General features: G+C 47.4%; 1 protein-coding gene across 2 annotated transcripts; it reads left to right on the forward strand.

The window, feature by feature from the left end:
- Window positions 1-1,731: 1,731 nt before the first annotated feature.
- Window positions 1,732-20,387, forward strand: LOC134343797 (zinc finger protein 229-like). Of its 2 annotated transcripts, none has more exons than XM_063042539.1 (2): window positions 1,732-2,652; window positions 18,680-20,387. In XM_063042539.1, the coding sequence occupies exon 2, from the start codon at window positions 19,087-19,089 to the stop codon at window positions 20,374-20,376; it is 1,290 nt and encodes a 429-aa protein (XP_062898609.1). In that variant the 5' UTR covers window positions 1,732-2,652; window positions 18,680-19,086; the 3' UTR covers window positions 20,377-20,387. The 2 variants fall into 2 exon arrangements, with proteins under 2 accessions (XP_062898609.1, XP_062898610.1); XM_063042540.1 differs by having other exon boundaries at window positions 1,732-2,104.
- The last annotated feature ends 3,129 nt before the right edge of the window (window positions 20,388-23,516 follow it).

A 23,516-nucleotide genomic window follows, 5' to 3' on the forward strand; every position in this document is an offset into this window, starting at 1 on the left:
AGATACGTACACTGGTTGTGCAATTAAAAAATTGTGTCCTAGTGCCCTAGTTAAAAAAAAAATTAAATTAAAATAACACCAGGTCCGGAGAGGCCACTGCTGCCGCCTGCTGCACCGCCTCAAATCCTCAAAGCAATTTGTAATTTCCTTGTTTATGGTTAGAGCCTTTTTTAGGTGTATAAGATGATGAGGGGCATTGATTCTGTGGATAGCCAAAGTTTTATTCCCAGGGCTGAAATGGCTAACATGAGGAGGCATAGGTTTAAGGTGCTTGAAAATAGATACCGAGGGGATGTCAGGGGTAAGTTTTTTTACACAGAGAGTGGTGGGTGCGTGGAATGCACTGCCGGCTATTTGTGTGACAGTGTTTCAGTTACTGTGGGGCCAGGAACCCACGCAGCTCAGTGGGAACAGGGAATAATACCAATGGAGAGAGTCAAACTGAGCCAGGTCATGGATTGGAGATGGCAGAAATGCCCCATTCTTATAGAGACAGGAAGAGCATCAGAGAAAAGTGGCCAGTGCGTGAGTGGGCCAGAGTTTGATATTGTGCCTGATGCTGGAACTGTAGCCAGTTAGAAGATGAAGTCTTGTTCCTCCAAATTGTTTTGAGCTGTGACAGTGTTTTTATCAGAAGGCACCATGGAGACTAAAATTATCTGAGTTGAAATATTGAAATACTGACGTGCTTTGTAAACTTTTAACAGTGTAGAAAAGTCAAATGATTTGTGTATGGGAATCACAAACACAACAGCACGTTAGTTCCGCTGTATCAGTCAGTTACCAGCGCTTGAATGCCACCGATCTTTGAATGTTGAGGCGAAGATGCTGGAGCAGACAGCGCCCCACTCGCTACAAGGAGAGCCCGATCACGTGTCCATGTCCGTGATCATTTCTGTCCAGAGTGAGCAAAGAGTTTTACTTAATCATCCCAGCTGCTGCAACACCAGGAACTTCACATCAGGGAGGAAGTTCAAATCAGTGTTAAATGCTTAACCATCACGGTGACTGAAGGCAGCTGCAGGTTCAAGAGGGACTGTTACTGTCAGATTCTGCAGTTCTTGCGGCTGCTCATCGCACCCAGGACTGAACCCTAGTTACCGAGCATTGGAGGAGTCTGTTGTGCTGATGTTAGCCCTAAACTAGACTGATGCTTAATACCGTGGATCTGTGAAAGATAAATCAGTTCTGTATCAAATCCCTTGTCGCAGACCACTCAGTACATCTGGACCCTGCCCATGTTTCTGTTCCAGTATTTTAAAATCTATCCCTGCTGCTCCCCTCTCACTCTCCCTCTGATGACAGGTTGCAACTAGTCACCACCCCGTCGGGAAAAAGCTTTCCCTTGAATTTCATAGAATCATATAAATCTACAACACATTACAGGCCTTTCGGCCCAAAATGTTTAGCCAATCATGTAACCTACTCTAGAAACTGCCTAGAATTACCCTACTACATAGCCCTCTATTTTTCTAGGCTTCATGTACCAATCTAAGAATCTCTTAAAGTACCTTATTGAATTCGCCTCCATCACCGTCACTAGCAGTGCATTCCACACACTTGCCACTCTTTGTGTAAAAAACTTACCTCTGACATCTGCCTTGCAACTAATTCCAAGCACCTTAAAACCATGCCCCCTCGCGTTAGCCATTTCCGTCCTGGGAAAAAGCCTGTGGCTATCCACACGATCAATGACTCTCATCATCTTATACTCCTGCGTGAATTCTCTGAATGATTTTCTCCGGCCTGAATAAGACGATGAGCTCACTGTGGTTTTGACTTTCCCCAGGGCTCCGGACTAAGGTGGTTAAACTCCTTCTTCCCTGCTCTTTTCAATATTTTAGGTTATTTTCACCAATTTCAATGGACCGTGCCTCAAGCAGCTGAGTTGTTGCAATGTGTCTCTGAAGTCTGACAGCAGACTGGAGAGTGAATCTTCGATGGAGCAGAGTCAGAAACTAACGAGTTGGCAGCCTGCATCAGGGCTTTGGGGCTCCATAAATAGTTTACAAGGAGGAGGAGGAAGAAGAGGAATCAGGCCAGCAGGATGTAGCTACAAATGAACGATCAAAAACACTTGGAAACTGGTTGATCGAAAAAAAAGGTGGTTAATTTCTGCAAAATACCGTTGGAAGTCAACAGATTAGGCAGCAAATGTGGAGAGGAATAAATAGACAACATTTAGGACGAGCCCCTTCAGCATGTCTAGACTGTGTACTCCTCTGCTTAGTTGCTGCCTGAACTGCAGAATTCCTCTAGCATTTTGTGTGTATGTGTCTACATTTCCAGCAACAGCAGAATCTCTTGTGTTTTTAATCGGCATCTTGTGTTATATATCTGCTTAAGAAGGTTCTACTTTGGCATTAGACACGCGGAAATTTGCTGATATTTAGCGTATTGTTTATGGGAGCTTCTTTCTGCGTTAAAAGAGCTGCTGATTTTTCTACACAAAAAAAAACTAAGTACAGTATGGACATGGAACCGGTGCTTGTAGAAACTTTTAATGGCACCATGATTACCCAGAAAGCTCTGCGTTACTTTTTTCGCTATCGCTGAAGCACCGATCGAATGCGCAGGCGTCAGGGTACCGGAAGTTCCTGAATTTCGCGCACGCGCGCAGTATACAAAAGGGCCTCGGTGGATCAGCTGAAGGTAAGAGCTGTTTTACGCCGCTTGAGGGACAATTGCTGTGAGCTCCGGACACCGTAGGTCCACAATCCCGGCACAGTCCTGTTCTCGTCCCTCTCGCTCAGTCCCACGATCCGTACACGGGCCCCGGGGAGCTTCCGACTGATGAGGGAATGGGAACCGATGGATCTCAGACAGAGCTGAGCTACAGCTATCTAAATGCAAGGATTGGGGACTCGGAGAAAGGGAACAAAATCTTTTACATCACCAGGTGAGAAAATCACCTTTGTTCTACCTCCAATCACAAACAAGAGAAAATCTGCAGATGCTGGAAATCCAAGCAACACACAAAATGCCGGAGGTACTCTTTTCCATGGAGTACTTTTTGGAAGGGGTGATAGATTTGACATGAAGAGGGGTGAGTTACACCCGAGGTGCAGGACAGGAAACTGGGTGAGAGTCAGGAAGGGGAATGAGGTTAAATAGCCATCGCAGAGTACTCTTGTGGCCATCCCACACAACAACTGGTGGACCACTTTAGAAACTGTTGTGGGGGGGGGGGGGATTATCTAGCAGAGGAGTGTCAAATGGGTGATAGGGGATTAAAACTAGCAGAGGTCTAATATCCTCGTGGTAACATAGAAACATAGAGAATAGGTGCAGGAGCAGGCCATTCGGCCCTTTGAGCCTGCACTGCCATTCAGTATGATCATGGCTGATCATTCAACAAAGAACCCTGTACCTGCTTTCTCTCCATACCCCGATCCCTTTAGCCACAAGGGCCATATCTAACTCCCTCTTAAATATAGCCAATGAACTGGCCTCAACTGTTTCCAGTGGCAGAGAATTCCACAGATTCACCACTCTCTGTGTGAAAGGCTTGCTAGTGCTAGTGTGTGGTGGGGGTGGTGTTGGTTAAACTAAAGTTGCAGGGGGGATTGGAGTCAGAATGCTAGAACAGATAGTGGAGAGGGTGACTTGAAATGAATTGACTTTATTACTTATATCCTTCATAGACATGAGAAGTAGAAATCTTTACATTACCTCTCCATCTAAATGTGCAATGTGTAATTTATAATAAATAGTTTGTACATAGGACAGTCATTATAACATAGAAATACAATTGTATCAGCATGAATTAATCAGTCTGATGGCCTGGTGGAAGGAGCTGTCCAGCAGCCTGTGGGGCATGGCTTTTATGCTGCGGTACCATTTCCCGGATGGTAGCAGCTGGAACAGTTTGTGGTTGAAGTGACTCAGGGCCCCCAGTGATCCTTCGGGACTTTTGCACACTTGTTTTTGTAAGTGTCCCGAATAGTGTAAAGTTCACATCTACAGATACCCTGGGCTTTCCACACCACTCTCTGTAGAGTCCTGCAGTTGAGGGAAGTACAGTTTCCATACCACCAATAATGCTCTCAATTGTGCCCCTGTAGAAAGTTCTTAGTATTTGGGACCATACCAAACTTCTTCAACCATCTGAGGTGAAAGAGGCACACAGCCACATACCACACAGCCAGTATGTACAGACCACATGAGATCCTCGGTGATGTTTATGCCGAGGAACTTAAAGCTGTTCATCCTCTCAACCCCAGATCCATTGATGTCAATAGGGGTTAGCCTGTCTCCATTCCTCCTGTGATCCACAACCAGTTCCTTTGCTCCCATGACATTGAGGGAGAGGTTGTTTTCTTGACACCCAGACAGATGTTGTTCAGATCTCAGATAAAGTCAACAGTCAAAAGGTTGAGCATGGTGCAATGACTGTCCTGAGCTGTGTGTATCACAATGCAAGAAGCATCGTTGGAAAGCCAGGTGAGCTCAGGACATGGAATCATGATATTGTAGCCATTACTGGGACTTGGTTGCACTCAGTACTCTGAGAGATTTAGAGGAACAACTTTGTAGAGCTCGCAGAATATGCCAATAAACAACGCGTGATATAGTAAGTGATTTTAACTTTCCATATATTGACTGGGACTCCCATATTGTAAAAGGACGAGATGGGGTAGAGTTTGTCAAATGTGCCCTTAATCAGTACGTAGAATTCCCGATGTAGAAGCGTGCAATAAGCTATTAGGAAATGATCCAGCATTAGTGACAGAAGTTGGTGTATGGGAACACTTTGTATCTAGTGATTGAAATGACTTAAGATTCCAAGTAAATAAGGAAAAAGAGAGGGCTGGACCATGGGTTTAGATTCTAAATTGGAGAAAGTTCAATTTTGATGGTATCAGAAAGGATCTGACAAGTGTGGATGGGACAGGCTGTTTTCTTGCAAAGGAGTACTTGGTAAGTGGGAGTTCTTCAGAAGAGAAGTTTTGAGGGTGTAGAGTTTGTATGTGCCTGTCAAACTAAAAGTTAAAAGGTTACTGGTGCAGGGAATCTTGGTTTTCAAGCGATATTGAGGCCCCGGATATTTTGTTCCTCTAAATGCCTCAGACTGTTGGGTGCTACCAAGACTCATTAATGACTACAATATCAAAATTCCATGCCCTGAGCTCATCCGACTTTTTTCAATCATCTTCTGTTGGCTTTTATGTTGGCTTTGGCTTCTCATTTCAGCCACGGTTGTGTCCTCCTGCCTTTCCAGTGCTTCCACTTCTTTGGGATGTGGCGAACACTCAGCTCCCAAATTGCTCCCAGAAACTCCAGTCATTGCTGCTCCTTTGTCCCTCCTACCTTTTCCCTTCCAAACAAGTTTGTCCAGCTTCTCTGTCATAGAAACATGGAGAAGTTCAGTACGGAAACAGGCTATTTGGTTCATCTATTCAATGCCGACAAAACATTTAAGCTGTCTAATACAACTACCTGGACCATCACCCTCCATACCCCTACCATCCAGGCTCCCATCCAAACTTCTTTCAAATGGTGAAATTGAGCTCATATTCACCACGTGTTGGCATCTCATTCCACACTCACAACCATTTCAGTAAAGGGCTTTTCCAAATGTTTCTGTTAAATTTTCACCTTCCCCAGTTACCCGTGACCTCTGGTTATCGTCCCACCCAACCTCAGTGGAGAAAGCTGCTTGCATTTACCCTATCTATACCCTCATAATTTTGTATATTTCTAACAAATCAAGTCACTTTTTTTGTCATTTCGACCATAAACTGCTGGTACAGTACACAGTAAAAATGAAACAACGTTCCTCCAGGACCATTGTGCTACATGAAAGAACACAAAACTACCCAAGACTAGGTGAGACAACTCAGTGCTACACGAGACTACGTAAAACAACACAAAAATCTACACTAGACTACAGACCTACAAAGGATATATAAAGTGCACAAAACAGTGCAGGGCAGTACAATAATTAATAAACAAGACATTAGGCACAGTAGAGGACAAATAATAAATGATGTAGATGTCAGTCTAGACTCTGAGTATTGAGTCTGATGGCTTGGGGAAAGAAACTGTTGCTCAGTCTGGTCGTGAGAGCCCGAATGCTTCGGTACCTTTTGCCAGATAGCAGGAGGGAGAAGAGTTTGTATGAGCGGTGCATGAGGTCCTTCACAATGCTGTTAGCTTTGCGGGTGCAGCGTGTGGTGTAAATGTCTGTAATGGCGGGAAGAGAGACGCCGGTGATCTCAGCTGACCTCACTATCTGCTGCAGGGTCTTGCGATCCGAGACGGCGCAATTTCCGAACCAGGCATTGATGCAGCTGCTCAGGATGCTCTTGATACAACCTCTGTAGAATGTGGTGAGAATGGGGGGTGGGAGATGGACTTTCCTCAGCCTTCGCAGAAAGTAAAGATGCTGCTGGGCTTTCTTGGCTATGAAGCTGGTGTTGAGGGACCAGGTGAGATTCTCCGCCAGGTGAACACCAAGAAATTTGGTGCTCTTATCGATCTCAACGGAGGAGCTGTCAATGTTCAGTAGAGATTGGTCGTTCCGTGTCCTCCTGAAGTCAACAACAATCTCTTTTCTATGTTCTATGTTCGTGACACTTCTCACGCTCTGAATTTTTTCAATGATTTTAAGTTCACTGTCCCCCACCGCTTTATTTTCACCATGAATGTCCAGTCCCTATATACCTCCATCCCCCACCAGGAAGGTCTCAAAGCTCTCTGCTTCTTTTTGGATTCCAGACATAACCAGTTCCTGTCTACCACTATTCTCCGTCTAGCGGAATTAGTCCTTACTCTTAATAATTTCTCCTTTGGCTCCTCCAACTTCCTCCAAACTAAAGGTGTAGCTATGGGCACCCGAATGGGTCCCAGCTATGCCTGCCTTTTTGTAGGGTTTTTGGAGCAATCTATGTTCCAAGCCAATACTGGTATCTGTCCCCCACTTTTCCTTCGCTACATCGACGACTGCATTGGCGCTGTTTCCTGCACGCATGCTGAGCTCGTTGACTTCATCAAATTTGCCTCCAACTTCCACCCTGCCCTCAAGATTACCTGGTCCATTTCCGACACCTCCCTCTCCTTTCTAGATCTTTCTGTCTCTATCTCTGGAGACAGCTTATCTACTGATGTCTACTATAAGCATACTGACTCTCACAGCTATCTGGACTATTTCTCTTCTCACCCTGTCTCTTGCAAAAATGCCATCCCCTTCTCGCAATTCCTCCGTCTCCGCCGCATCTGCTCTCAGGATGAGGCTTTTCATTCCAGGATGAAGGAGATGTCTTCCTTTTTTAAAGAAAGGGGCTTCCCTTCCTCCACCATCAACTCTGCTCTCAAACGCATCTCTCCCATTTCACACACATCTGCTCTCACCTCATCCTCCTGCCACCCCACTAGGAATAGGTTCCCCTTGTCCTCACCTACCACCCCACCAGCCTCCAGGTCCAATATATAATTCTCTGTAACTTCTGCCACCTCCAACGGGATCCCACCACGAAGTGCATCTTTCCCTCCCCCCCCTCTGCTTTCCGCAGGGATCGCTCCCTACGGAACCCCCTTGTCCATTCGTCCCCCCCATCGCTTCCCACCGATCTCCCTCCTGGCACTTACCCTTGTAAGCGGAACAAGTGCTACACCTGCCCTTACACTTCCTTCCACACCACCATTCAGGGCCCCAGACAGTCCTTCCAGGTGAGGCGACACTTCACCTGTGAGTTGGCTGGGGTGATATACTGCGTCCGGTGCTCCCGATGTGGCCTTCTATATATTGGCGAGACCCGACGCAGACTGGGAGACCGTTTCGCTGAACACCTACGCTCTGTCCACCAGAGAAAGCAGGATCTCCCAGTGGCCACACATTTTAATTCCACATCCCATTCCCATGCTGATATGTCTGTCCACGGCCTCCTCTACTGTAAAGATGAAGCCACACTCAGGTTGGAGGAACAACACCTTGTATTCTGCCTGGGTAGCCTCCAACCTGGTGGCATGAATATTGACTTCTCTAACTTCCGTTAATGCCCCACCTCCCCTTCTTACCCCATCGCTTATTTATTTATTATTTATTATTTTTTTCCCTTTCTTTCTCTTTTTTTTCTCCCACTGTCCCTCTCACTATATCTTCCTCTGGTGCTCCCCTCCCCCTTTCTTTCTCCCTTGGCCTCCCGTCCCATGATAGAACATAGAACATAGAATAGTACAGCACCTTACAGGCCCTTTGGCCCACAATGTTGTGCCAACCCTCAAACCCTGCCTCCCATATAAGCCCCCACCTTAAATTCCTCCATATACCTGTCTAGTAGTCTCTTAAACTTCACTAGTGTATCTCCCTCCACCACTGACTCAGGCAGTGCATTCCACACACCAGACCACTCTCTGAGTAAAAAACCTTCCTCTAATATCTCCCTTGAACTTCCCACCCCTTACCTTAAAGCCATGTCCTCTTGTATTGAGCAGTGGTGCCCTGGGGAAGAGGCGCTGACTATCCACTCTATCTATTCCTCTTATTATCTTGTACACCTCTATCATGTCTCCTCTCATCCTCCTCCTCTCCAAAGAGTAAAGCCCTAGCTCCCATAATCTCTGATCATAATCCATACTCTCTAAACCAGGCAGCATCCTGGTAAATCTCCTCTGTATCCTTTCCAATGCTTCCACATCCTTCCTATAGTGAGGCAACCAGAACTGGACGCAGTACTCCAAGTGTGGCCTAACCAGAGTTTTATAGAGCTGCATCATTACATTGCAACTCATAAACTCTATCCCTCGACTTATGAAAGCTAACACCCCATAAGCTTTCTTAACTACCCTATCCACCTGTGAGGCAACTTCCAGGGATCTGTGGACATGTACCCCCAGATCCCTCTGGTCCTCCACATTACCAGGTATCCTGCCATTTACTTTGTACTCTGCCTTGGAGTTTGTCCTTCCAAAGTGTACCACCTCACTTCTCTGGGTTGAACTCCATCTGCCACTTCTCAGCCCACTTCTGCATCCTATCAATGTCTCTTTGCAATCTTTGACAATCCTCTACACTATCTACAACACCACCAACCTTTGTGTCATCTGCAAACTGGCCAACCCACCCTTCTACTCCCACATCCAGGTCGTTAATAAAAATCACGAAAAGTAGAGGTCCCAGAACAGATCCTTGTGGAACACCACTAGTCACAACCCTCTAATCTGAATGTACTCCCTCCACCACGACCCTCTGCTTTCTACAGGCAAGTCAGTTCTGAATCCACGTGGCCAAACTTCCATGAATCCCATGCCTTCTGACTTTCTGAATAAGCCTACCGTGTGGAACAATAGACAATAGGTGCAGGAGTAGGCCATTCGGCCCTTCGAGCTAGCACCGCCATTCAATGTGATCATGGCTGATCATCCACTATCAGTATCCAGTTCCTGCCCTATCCCCATAACCTTTGATTCCGCTATCTTTAAGAGCTCTATCCATCTCTTTTTTGAAAGCATCCAGAGACTTGGCCTCCACAGCCTTCTGGGGCAGAGCATTCCATATATCCACCACTTTCTGAGTGAAAAAGTTTTTCCTCAACTCCGAACCTTGTCAGATGCCTTACTAAAATCCATGTAGATCACATCCTGTGCACTACTCTCATCTATATGCCTGGTCACCTCCTCAAACAACTCTTATCAGGCTTGTTAGACATGATCTGCCCTTCACAAAGCCATGCTGACTGTCCCTGATCAGACCATGATTCTCTAAATGCCCATAGATCCTATCTCTAAGAATCTTTTCCAACAGCTTTCCCACCACAGATGTAAGGCTCACTGGTCTATAATTACACGGACTATCCCTACTACCTTTTTTGAACAAGGGAACAACATTCGCCTCCCTCCAATCCTCCGGTACCATTCCTGTGGACAACGAGGACAGAAAGATCCTAGCCAGAGGCTCAGCAATCTCTTCTCTCGCCTTGTGGAGCAGCCTGGGGAATATTCCGTCAGGCCCCGGGGACTTATCTGTCCTAATGTATTTTAACAACTCCAACACCTCCTCTCCCTTAATATCAACATGCTCCAGAACATCAGCCTCACTCATATTGTCCTCACCATCATCAAGTTCTCTCTCATTGGTGAATACCAAAGAGAAGTATTCATTGAGGACCTCGCTCACTTCCACAGCCTCCAGGCACATCTTCCCATCTTTATCTCTAATCGGTCCTACCTTCACTCCTGTCATCCTTTTGTTCTTCACATAATTGAAGAATGCCTTGGGGCTTTCCTTTATCCTACTCGCCAAGGCCTTCTCATGCCCCCTTCTTGCTCTTCTCAGCCCCTTCTTAAGCTCCTTTCTTGCTTGCCTATATTCCTCAATAGACCCATCTGATCCTTGCTTCCTAAGCCTCATGTATGCTGCCTTCTTCCACCTGACTATTTTCCACCTCAGTTGTCACCCATGGTTCTTTCACCTTACCATTTTTTATCTTCCTCACTGCGACAAATTTATCCCTAACATCCTGCAAGAGATCTCTAAACATCGACCACATGTCCATAGTACATTTCCCTGCAAAAACATCATCCCAATTCACACCGGCAAGTTCTAGCCTTATAGCCTCATAATTTTCCCTTCCCCAATTAAAAATTTTCCTGTCCTCTCTGATTCTATCCTTTTCCATGATAATGCTAAAGGCCAGGGAGCAGTGGTCACTGTCCCCCAGATGCTCACCCACTGAGAGATCTGTGACCTGACCCGGTTCATCACCTAGTACTAGATCTAGTATGGCATTCCCCCTGGTCAGCCTGTCCACATACTGTGACAGGAATCCGTCCTGGACACACTTAATAAACTCTGCCCCATCTAAACCCTTGGAACTAATCAGGTGCCAATTAATATTCGGGAAGTTGAAGTCACCCATCATAACAACCCTGTTATTTTTGCACCTTTCCAAAATCTGCCTCCCAATCTGCTCCTCGGTATCTCTGCTGCTACCAGGGAGCCTATAGAATACCCCCAATAGAGTAACTGCTCCCTTCCTGTTCCTGACTTCCACCCATACTGACTGAAATGAGCCTCTCCCTTCTCCAGCCTTGTATCCCTTTTGCCAATAAACTTCCCAGCTCTTGGCTCCATCCCTCTCCCTCCTGTCTATTCCTATAATTTTGGAACTTCCCCTCCCCCTCCCCTTTCAAATCTCATACTATCTCTTCTTTCAGTTAGTCCTGACGAAGGGTCTTGGTCCGAAAGGTCGACTGTACCTCTTCCTATAGATGCTGTCTGGCCTGCTGCGTTCTACCAGCATTTTGTGTGTGTTGCTTGAATTTCCAGCATCTGCAAATTTCCTCGTGTTTGCTTTTTTAACCATCTCTTTTGTTTTGTTCACATTCAGAAACAGGTTGTTGGCTCTGCACCAGTCCGTTAGCCGCTACACCTCCTCTCTGTAGGCTCACTCGTTGTTCTTGCTGATGAGACCCACCATGTTCATGTCATTGGCAAACTTGATGATGTGATTCGAGCTGTGTGTTGCAGCACAGTCATGGGTCAGCAGAGTGAACAGCAGTGTACTGAGCACACAGCCCCGTGCTCAGTGTGATGGTGTTGGAAGTGCTGCTTCCAATCCGGACTGACTGGGGTCTCCCAGTCAAGAAGTCTAGGATCCAGTTACAGAGGGAAGTGTTCAGACCCAGCAGTTTCGGCTTTCCAATCAGGTGCTGAGGAATGATTGTGTTGAATGTGGAACTGAAGTCTATGAACAGCATTTGAACGTATGTGTCTTTTTTGTCCAGGTGGGTGAGGGCCAGGTGGAGGGTGGTGGCGATGGCGTCGTCTGTTGAACAGTTGGGACGATAAGCGAACTGCAGGGTCTTTATGTGCCTCATGACGAGGCTGTCGAAACACTTCATGATGATGGATGTGAGTGCAATGGGACAGTAATCGTTGAGGCAGGACACTGAAGGCTTCTTCGGCATGGGGACAATGGTGGCGGCCTTGAAGCATGTTGGAACGACAGCGCTGCTGAGGGAGATGATGAGGATGTCAGTGAGAACATCAGCTAGCTGGTCTGCATATCCTCTGAGCACTCTGCCAGGAATATTGTCTGGTCCAGCAGCCTTCCGTGGGTTGACCCTGCACAGCGTTCTCCTCACATCAGCCACGGTAAGACACAGCACCTGGTCATTGGGAGGAGGAGTGGCCTTTCTCGTCACCACGTCATTTTCTGCCTCGAAACAAGCGTAGAAGTTGTTCAACGCATCTGGGAGGGAGGCATCACCCGCACAGACAAGTGGTGATGTCCTGAATGCCCTTCCACATGCGTCGCATGTCACCGTTGTCCTGGAAGTGGCTGTGGATTCGCTGGGCGTGTGCACGCTTTGCCTTTCTGATGGCCCAGGACAGTTTGGCCCTCGCTGTTGTTAGGGCTGCCTTGTCACCTGCTCTGAAGGCGGAGTCACGGGTCCTCAGCAGCGCACGCACCTCCGCGGTCATCCATGGCTTCTGGTTAGAGTGTGTAGTGATGGTCTTGGCCACAGTGACGTCATCGATGCACCTGCTGATGTAGCGAGTCACTGCCGTGTGCTCCTCTAAGTTGGTAGAGTCGCCATCGATTGCAGCCTCCCTGAACATGTGCCATTCAGTGTGCTCAAGGCAGTCTTGAAGAGCAGAGATGGCTCCTGCTGGCCAGGTTTTCACCTGCTTCTGAACTGGTCTGGAGCCCCTGACGAGCGGTGTGTATGCTGGGATTAGCATAACAGAGATGTGGTCTGAGTAACCGAGGTGGGGGCGGGAATCCGCCTGGTACGCATCGGGAATGTTTGTGTAAACGAGGTCCAACGCATTCTCCCCTCTCATTGCAAAGTCCACATACTGATGGAATTTGGGGAGCACTGACTTGAGGTTCACGTGGTTAAAATCTCCGGTGACAATAAACAGTCTACCAGGGTGTGCGTTCTGCAGTTCACTAATAGCCCCATACAGTTCACAGAGCGTCTCCTTAGCATTAGTGCTGGGGGGAATGTAGACACCGACTATAAGGACGGTGGTGAATTCCCGTGGTAAATAAAATGGTCTGCATCTAACAGTCTCAAACTCCACTAGCGATGAGCAGTCACAAGAGACCAGCACAGAGTTCTTGCACCATTCCGTGTTGATGTATACACACAAGCCCGACTGCACAGAGCTGTATCTCTGTTGGCCCGAAACAAGGCGAGCCCATCGAGCTGAATGGCGGTATCCGGAACTCTGTGGCTAAGCCACGTTTCCGTGAAAACGAAAGCGCAGCAGACTCAGACTTGCTGAGTGGTCCGCTGGAGCCGGATGTAGTCCAATTTATTGTCCAGGGAGCGGATATTGGAGAGCAAAATGGACGGCAGAGCTGGCCGGCTAGGGTCTGTTTTTAGCCTGGCACGGACCCCTGCCCGCTTGCCGAGCTTCCACTTCCTCTCACACACCTTACGATGTCCCCAACCCCGGCCACCTGCCACCAGCATCAGGCGATATCGAGGACTGTTGGCCTGGTCCCCAAAGCAAGCCGATGTCACGTAGCTTCTGCAGCAGATCCTCGTGAAGGTTTGTTGTTAGGCGATTTCTGTATTGCAGCAGTGTCTGGCGATGGAAGATACGTACACTGGTTGTGCAATTAAAAAATTGTGTCCTAGTGCCCTAGTTAAAAAAAAAATTAAATTAAAATAGCACCAGGTCCGGAGAGGCCACTGCTGCCGCCTGCTGCACCGCCTCAAATCCTCAAAGCAATTTGTAATTTCCTTGTTTATGGTTAGAGCCTTTTTTAGGTGTATAAGATGATGAGGGGCATTGATTCTGTGGATAGCCAAAGTTTTATTCCCAGGGCTGAAATGGCTAACATGAGGAGGCATAGGTTTAAGGTGCTTGAAAATAGATACCGAGGGGATGTCAGGGGTAAGTTTTTTTACACAGAGAGTGGTGGGTGCGTGGAATGCACTGCCGGCTATTTGTGTGACAGTGTTTCAGTTACTGTGGGGCCAGGAACCCACGCAGCTCAGTGGGAACAGGGAATAATACCAATGGAGAGAGTCAAACTGAGCCAGGTCATGGATTGGAGATGGCAGAAATGCCCCATTCTTATAGAGACAGGAAGAGCATCAGAGAAAAGTGGCCAGTGCGTGAGTGGGCCAGTGAAGGAGTGGAGCTTTGCGGCTTTGACTCGAGAGATTTTGGCAGTTGGTCTGCGCAATCAAGTCAATGAAGATTTGAATAGATCAGCAGAAAGCTGTTGATTAGACAATCAAGATTTGAATAGCTCAGACTCAGCAGAAAGCAGCTGATTGGGCAGTCGAGGTCAGGGGACCAAACATCTTGAAAAGCTCAAACAGATAAATAGAGGGACAGCTCAAGCGAAGCGGCCAGTGTATGAGTGGGCCAGTGAAGCAGTGGAGCTTTGAGGCTTTGACTCGAGAGATTCTGGCAGTTTTGTCAGTTGGTCTGTGCAATCAAGTCAATCAAGATTTGAATAGATCAGCAGAAAGCCGTTGATTAAACAATCAAGATTTGAATAGCTCAGACTCAGCAGAAAGCAGCTGATTAGCCAGTGGAAAGCGGCCAGTGTGTGAGTGGGCCAGTGAAGGAGTGGAGCTTTGAGGCTTCGATGAGAAGAGGCAGAGGACAAGCTAGCTCGCAGTTAGCTTTTACAATGTCTCCTGAGACGGTGATGTGTTTCTCACGTGAGATGTGGCAGTCTTGGGGGAACTTCCTTCTCTCGAAGAGTCACATCTGCCAGAAGTGCATACGGCTGGGCGATCTGGAAGACCTTGTAAGGAATCTGGAGCAGCAGCTGGATGACCTACGACTCATAAGGGAGAATGAGACCGTCATAGATGAGAGCTACAGGGAGGTAGTCACACCTAGGCTGTTGGAAGCAGGTCGTTGGGTGACAGAGGGAGGAAAGCGAAGGTGAGCAGACAGGTAGTGCAGGGCACCCCTGTAGCCATTCCCCTGAATAATAAGTTTACCGTCCTGGATACTGTTGGCGAGGACGACCGACCAGGTGTGAGCCACGGTGGCAGGTCCCCTGGGACTGAGTCTGACCCTGTGGTGCAGAAGGGTGGGACGGAGAAGAGGAGAGCTGTTGTCATTGGAGACTCCATAGTCAGGAGATTTTGTGGATGTGAGAAGGACACCCGCATGGTTTGTTGCCTCCCAGGTGCCAGGGTCTGGGATATCTCTGACCGGGTGCACGACATCCTGGTATGAGAAGGAAAGCAACCAGAAGTCGTGATACATGTTGGTACCAACGACATAGGCAGGAAGAGGGGTGAGGTCCTGAAGTGTGAGTTTCGGAAACTAGGCAGAAAGCTGAAGAACAGGACCTCAAGGGTGGCGTTCTCAGGATTTCTGCCATTGCTACGTGACAGTGATGGTAAGAATTGGAGGAGATGGCAGTTGAATGCGGGGCTGAGGAGTTGGTGCAGGGAGCAGGGTTTTAGATTTTTAGATCATTGGGATCTCTTCTGGGGAAGGTGGGACCTGTACAGATTGGATGGATTGCACCTGAACTCGAGGGGGAGCAATATCCTTGCAGGTAAGTTTGCTAGCTTGGTTCGGGAGTGTTTAAACTAATTTGCAAGGGCACTGGGACCCAGAGCGATAGAGCAGTGAAAGAAGTGCATGGAGTAAAGCCAGATCTAACATACAGAGAGGCTTTGAGGAAAAAGAAGCAGAAAAAACGGTGTAAAGACAGTAAGGTAGAAGGGCTGAAATGTGTGTATCTCAATGCAAGAAGCATCAGGAACAAAGGTAATGAACTGAGAGCTTGGATACATACATGGAATTATGATGTAGTGGCCATTACAGAGACTTGGCTGGCACCAGAGCAGGAATAGATTCTCAATATTCCTGGATTTCAGTGCTTTAAAAGGGATAGAGAGGGCAGAAAAAGGGGAGGGATGTGGCATTACTGGTCAGGGATACTATTACAGCTACAGAAAGGGTGGGTAATCTAGCAGATCCTCTTTTGAGTCAATATGGGTGGAAGTCAGGAACAGGAAGGGAGCAGTTACTCTACTGGGGGTATTCTATAGGCCCCCTGGTAGCAGCAGAGATGCAGAGGAGCAGATGGGGAGGCAGATTTTCGAAAGGTGCAAAAATAACAGGGTTGTTATCATGGGTGACTTTATCTTCCCGAATATTGATTGGCATCTGATTAGTTCCAAGGGTTTAGATGGGGCAGAGTTTGTTCAGTGTGTCCAGGACGGTTTTCTGTCACAGTATATGGACAGGCCGACCGGGGGAATGCCATACTAGGTCTAGTACTAGGTAATGAACCGGGTCAGGTCACAGATCTCTCAGTGGGTGAGCATGTGGGGGACAGTGACCACCGCTCCCTGGCCTTTAGCATTATCATGGAAAAGGATAGAATCAGAGAGGACAGGAAAATTTTTAATTGGGGAAAGGCAAATTTTGAGGCTATAAGGTTAGAACTTGCGGGTGTGAATTGGGATGATGTTTTTGCAGGGAAATGTACTATGGACATGTGGTCGATGTTTAGAGATCTCTTGCAGGATGTTAGGGATAAATTTGTTCCAGTGAGAAAGATAAAGAATGGTAGGGTGAAGGAACCATCGGTGACAAGTGAGGTGGAAAATAGGTGGAAGAAGGCAGCATACATGAGGTTTAGGAAGCAAGGATCAGATGGGTCTATTGAGGAATATAGGCAAGCAAGAAAGGAGCTTAAGAAGGGGCTGAGAAGAGCAAGGAGGGGGCATGAGAAGACCTTGGCGAGTAGGGTAAAGGAAAACCCCAAGGCATTCTTCAATTATGTGAAGAACAAAAGGATGACGAGTGAAGATAGGACCAATTGGAGATAAAAGTGGGAAGATGTGCCTGGAGGCTGTGGAAGTGAGCGAGGTCCTCAATGAATACTTCTCTTCAGTATTCACCAATGAGAGGGAACTTTATGATGGTGAGGACAATATGAGTGAGGTTGATGTTCTGGAGCATGTTGATCTTAAGGGAGAGGAGGTGTTGGAGTTGTTAGAACACATTAGGACAGATAAGTCCCCGAGGCCCGACGGAATATTCCCCAGGCTGCTCCACGAGGCGAGAGGAGATTGCTGAGCCTCTGGCTTGGATCTTTATGTCCTCGTTGTCCACGGGAATGGTAGCAGAGGATTAGAGGGAGGTGAATGTTGTCCCCTTGTTCAAAAAAGGTAGTAGGGATAGTCCGGGTAATTATAGACAAGTGAGCCTTACGTCTGTGGTGGGAAAGCTGTTGGAAAAGATTCTTAGAGATAGGATCGATAGGCATTTAGAGAATCATGGTCTGATCAGAAGCAGTCAGCATGGCTTTGTGAAGGGCAGATCGTGTCTAACAAGCCTGATAGAGTTCTTTGAGGAGGTGACCAGGCATATAGATGAGGGTAGTGCAGTGGATGCGATCTATATGGATTTCAGTAAGGCATTTGACAAGGTTCCACATGGTAGGCTTATTCAGAAAGTTAGAAGGCTTGGGATCCAGGGAAGTTTGGCCAGGTGGATTCAGAATTGGCTTGCCTGCAGAAGGCAGAGGGTGGTGGTGGAGGGTGTACATTCAGATTGGAGGATTGTGACTAGTGGTGTCCCACAAGGATCTGTTCTGGGACCTCTACTTTTCGTGATTTTTTTTATTAACGACCTGGATGTGGGGGTAGAAGGGTGGGTTGGCAAGTCTGCAGCTGACACAAAGGTTGGTGGTGTTGTAGATAGTGTAGAGGATTGTCAAAGATTGCAGAGAAACATTGATAGGATGCAGAAGTGGGCTGAGAAGTGGCAGATGGAGTTCAACCCGGAGAAGTGTGAGGTGGTACACTTTGGAAGGACAAACTCCAAGGCAGAGTACAAAGTAAATGGCAGGATACTTGGCAGTGTGGAGGAGCAGGGGGATCTCAGGGTACATGTCCACAGATCCCTGAAAGTTGCCTCACAGGTGGATAGAGTAGTTAAGAAAGCTTATGGTGTGTTAGCTTTCATAAGTCGAGGGACAGAGTTTAAGAGTCGCGATGTAATGATGCAGCTCTATAAAACTCTGGTTACGCCACACTTGGAGTACTGTGTCCAGTTCTGGTCACCTCTATAGGAAGGATGTGGAAACATTGGAAAGGGTACAGAGGAGATTTACCAGGATGCTGCCTGGTTTTGAGAGTATGCATTATGATCAGAGATTAAGGGAGCTTGGGCTTTACTCTTTGGAGAGAAGGAGGATGAGAGGAGACATGATAGAGGTGTACAAGATAATAAGAGGGATAAATAGAGTGGATCGCCATCGCCTCTTCTGCAGGGCACCACTGCTTAATACAAGAGGACATGGCTTTAAGGTAAGGGGTGGGAAGTTCAAGGGGGATATTAGAGGAAGGTTTTTTACTCAGAGTGGTTGGTGCGTGGAATGCACTGCCTGAGTCAGTGGTGGAGGCAGATACACTAGTGAAGTTTAAGAGAGTACTAGACAGGTATATGGAGGTATTTAAAGTGGAGGCTTATATGGGAGGCAAGGTTGAGGGTCGGCACAACATTGTACTGTGCTGTCCTATTCTATGTTCTCTGGTCTATGTTAGAATTTGATGGTCATTCCAGATAGCAGCACTGTGCCCAGTTAGAAGATGATTTCTCTCTCCAATTTGGCTTGAACTTCACTGTAACAGTGTGATGTCAGATCACACCTTGACAACTCAAGTGATCTCATCTGAAATATTGTCCTACACCCATTGATGGATTTTGTAAATCTTTTTGCAGGTTAAAAATGACACGGAACTTGTCTACAGGAATCTCGAACACAACGCGCCAGTTTTGCTGTCTCTGTCCAGATGTTTAAGAAGTGGAGCAAGGGATTCACTTGATCATCCTTCCTGCTGAGACTGTGGGGAGGGTTCACTCGATCATCTGACTGACTGTCACGCCCGTCATTTTACACAGGGGAGAGGCCGTTCACCTGCTCAGACAGTGGGAATGGATTCCATTGGTCATTTCAACTGAAGGTACGTCAGCAAGTTCATACTGGGATAAGGCCATTCAGCTGTTCTGTGGGTGAGAAGGGATTCAGTCGGTCTTCCCACCTGTGGACACACCAGTCAGTTCACACTGGGCAGAGGCTGGTCATCTGTTGAATTCGTGGGGAAGGATTCACTCGGTCATCTGACCTAATGGCTCACCAGCGAGTTCACACCAGGGAGTGGCTGTTCCCCTGCTCGGACTGTGGGAAGGGATTCTCTTGCTCATTTAAACTGAAGGTACATCAGCGAGTTCACACTGGAGAGAGGCCATTCACCTGCTCAGAATGTGGGAAGGGATTCACTCAGTCATCCGACTTACTGGCACACAAGTCAGTTCACACTAGGGAGTGGCCGTTCATCTGCTCAGACTGTGGGAAGGGGTTCACTCGGTCATCTCAACTGAAGGTACATCAGCGAGTTCACACTGGAGAGAGGCCGTTCACCTGCTCAGACTGCGGGAAGGGATTCACTCGGTCATCTAAACTGAAGGTACATCAGAGAGTTCACAATGGAGAGAGGCCGTTCACCTGCTCAGACTGTGGGAAGCGATTCACTCGGTCATCTGACCTACTGGCACACCAGTCAGTTCACACTGGGGAGTGGCCGTTCACCTGCTCAGACTGTGGGAAGGGATTCACTCAGTCATCCAACTTACTGGCACACAAGTCAGTTCACACTAGGGTGTGGCCGTTCATATGCTCAGACTGCGGGAAGGGATTCACTCGGTCATCTCAACTGAAGGTACATCAGAGAGTTCACACTGGAGAGAGGCCATTCACCTGCTCAGACTGTGGGAAAGGATTCACTCGGTCATTTCAACTGAAGGTACATCAGAGAGTTCATACTGGAGAGAGGCCGTTCACCTGCTCGGACTGTGGGAAGCGATTCACTCGGTCATCCCACCTACTGGCACACCAGTCAGTTCACACTGGGGAGTGGCCGTTCATCTGCTCAGACTGTGGGAAGGGATTCACTCAGTCATCCGACTTACTGGCACACATGTCAGTTCACACTAGGGAGTGGCCATTCATCTGCTCAGACTGCGGGAAGGGATTCACTCGGTCATCTCAACTGAAGGTACATCAGAGAGTTCACACCGGAGAGAGGCCGTTCACCTGCTCAGACTGCGGGAAAGGATTCACTCGGTCATCTGAACTGAAGGTACATCAGAGAGTTCACACCGGAGAGAGGCCATTCACCTGCTCAGACTGTGGGAAGGGATTTACTCGGTCATCCGACCTACTGGCACACCAGTCAGTTCACACTGGGGAGTGGCCGTTCACCTGCTCAGACTGCGGGAAGGGATTTGCTCGGTCATCTAAACTGAAGGAACATCAGAGAGTTCACACTGGAGAGTGGCCGTTCACCTGCTCAGACTGTGGGAAGGGATTCACTCGGTCATTTCAACTACAGAGACACCAGCGAGTTCACACTGGGTAGAGGCCGATCAGCTGCTCAGACGTTGGGAAGAGTTTCTCTCAGCCAAATCAACCAAATGTGCATCTTGTGAGTCTGGAAGAGAGATTTTCGTGGTCTTTTGCTGGGGAGAGATGAGAAAACGCGAATGGTGAGAGTGGGCCCTTTTTCTTTTTTTTTTGTTTACTTCACTAACCCTATAGCCAAAGTAAGAATTATAAAGCTCAATCGTTTAATTGCATATGGTCTACTCTTTGTTACTTCGGGTTACAGATTTTGTAACGGGAGAGTTACATAAGATTCAAGATTCAAAAAACTTTGTTGTCATTCTAACCATACATCAGCTCTGCAGGACAGAATGAGACAGCGTTTCTCAGGGGCAGTGCAATCATAACATAACAAACGCAACACTAAATAACAAACATAACAATAAATAGTAAAACACAACAGCCACATGTCCGTTAAAATCAGTTATAAGTGTCCAGTGCAAGTTAAAAGTGTCCAAAGTAGAGTCAGGTGGAGCAGCTGTTTAGCAGTCTGACTGCCTGTGGGAGGAAGCTGTTTAGTAGTCTTGTGGTTTTAGTTTTGATGCTCCTGTAATGTTTGCCTGATGGCAGAAGAACAAACAGTTCATGGAGAGGGTGTGAGGGGTCTTTAATGATGTACCGTGTCTTCTGGAGGCATCGACTCTGAAAGAGATCTTGGACAGAAGGTAGAGAGACCCCAATAACCTTCTCTGCTCCCCTAACCACCTTCTGCAAGGCTTTTTTGTCGACAGCACTGCAGCTGGAGTACCAGGTTGTGATGCAAAAGGTCAGCACACTCTCAACCACGCCTCTGTAGAATGTAGTTAAGATGTTAGTGGGGAGTGATGCTTGTTTAAGCTTCCTCAGAAAGTGCAATCTCTGCTGGGCCCATTTCACAATCCCAGTGGTGTTCCTGGAGCAGGTGAGATTGTCCGAGATCTGCACCCCAAGGAACTTGATGTTTTCCACTCTTTCCACTGTGGAGCCGCTGATGCTGAGGGGTGTGTGCTCAGGCTGAGACCGTCTGAAATCGACAATCATCTCCTTGGTTTTGGTGACATTAAGCATCAAGTTGTTATCCCTGCACCATCTCTCTAGGTGTTTGACCTCCTCCCTGTACATAGTTTCATCATTTTTGCTGATGAGCCCCACCACTGTGGTATCATCTGCAAATTTAATGATCAGGTTCTCCTTGAATCTGGCTGCACAGTCATGTGTTAGCAGTGTAAACAGCAATGGGCTAAGCACACAGTCTTGTGGGGATCCAGTGCTCAGTGTGATGGAGTCAGAGATGTTCCTGCCAACACGGACTGACTGTGGTCTCTCTGTCAAGAAATCCAGAATCCAGCGACACATGGCAGTGCTAAGGCCAAGCAGCGACAGTTTCTCCACTAGTCTCTGCGGGATGATGGTATTGAACACTGAACTGAAATCAATGTACAGGATTCTGGCATAAGTGTCTTTGTTGTCCAAGTGAGAGAGAACTGTGTGCAGTGTGGTGGATATTGCATCCTCCGCAGAGCGATTTGGACGATAAGCAAACTGTAGAGGATCCAGTGATGAGGGGAGGCTGGCTGTGATATGAGGCTTGACAAGCCGTTCAAAACATTTCATCACTATGGGGGTCAGGGCAACGGGACGATAATCATTCAGACAGGCTACAACTGATTTCTTTGCTACAGGGATGATTGTGGAGGTTTTGAAGCATCTGGGGACAATAGCTTGACTAAGGGAGATGTTGAAAATGTCTGTCAGGACATCTGCTAATACATCAGCACATTCCTTGAGCACACGTCCAGGGATGTTGTCGGGACCTCCTGCTTTTCGTGGGTTGACCCTGGCAAGGGTCCTCCGTGTTTGCTCTGGACCAATGATTGGAGCCGGCTGGTCAGATGATAAAAAGGGACTGACTCTCCCTCTTGCTGTAGTACTTGATGCTTCGAAGTGGGCAAAGAAATTGTTAAGCCTGTCTCGTAGAGAGGTGTCGCTGTCGTCAGTTTTCTGCCTGATCTTGTAGTCTGTCAGGGTTTAATTCCCTGCCACATTCGTCTGGGGTCACCTGTGTCACAGAAGTGTCCATGTATTTTGCCCGCGTAGGCCCCTTTTGCTTTCCTGATCCCTAGTGAAAGCGCAGACCTGGCTGAGCGAAGCGCACTCCTGTCCCCCGATCTGTAGGCTGTGTCACGGGCCTTCTGTAATGAATGCACCTCTGTTGTCATCCATGGCTTTTTATAACCATGTGCGGTGAAGGTTTTCATCACAGTTACATGCGCCGTGCATTTGGCTATGTAGCTGATTACTGCCTCCGCATACTCCTCAATATCTGTATGGTCGTCATAGGAGGCTGCTGTTTTGAATATGTCCCAGTCTGTGTGCAAAAAACAGTCTTGCAGTGCTGAGTCATAGTCATAGTCATGGTTATAGTCATACTTTATTGATCCCAGGGGGAAATTGGTTTTCGTTACAGTTGCACCATAACTAATAAATAGTAATAGAAATAGTAATAGAACCATAAATAGTTAAATAGTAATATGTAAATTATGCCAGTAAATTATGAAATAAGTCCAGGGCCAGCCTATCGGCACAGGGTATCTAACCCTCCAAGGGAGGAATTGTAAAGTTTGATGGCCACAGGCAGGAATGACTTCCTATAACGCTCTGTGCTGCATCTTGGAGGAATGAATCTCTGGCTGAATGTACTCCTGTGCCCACAAAGGCTGTTCCTTTTGGCCAGACCCTTATCTCTCTTTTCTCTGCTCTCACACCTTTAAGCAGTGGTTTATATGCTGGTGTTAGCATGACAGATATGTGGTCAGAGTGGCTAAGATGGGGGCGGGGGGCTGCTTTGTATGCCTGTGGTGTGTTGGTATAAACCAAGTCCAGTGCGTTGTTTCCCCTGATTTTGAAATTCACATATTGCCGGAATTTGGGGAAAACAGTCTTTAAGTTGGTGTGGTTAAAGTCCCCAGTAATCACCACAAAGCTGTCAGGATGTGTAGCTCACTGATGGCTTCATGTAGGCATGCTTCGATAGCATTAGCCTTAGCATTGGCACTGGGAGCTACGTAAACAGCTGCCGCAAACATGATGGTGAATTCCCTCGGCAGATAGAACGGCCGGCATTTCACAATGAGAAAC

The sequence above is a fragment of the Mobula hypostoma genome, chromosome 3, assembly GCF_963921235.1.
Source record: "Mobula hypostoma chromosome 3, sMobHyp1.1, whole genome shotgun sequence".
Taxonomy (NCBI): domain Eukaryota; kingdom Metazoa; phylum Chordata; class Chondrichthyes; order Myliobatiformes; family Myliobatidae; genus Mobula; species Mobula hypostoma.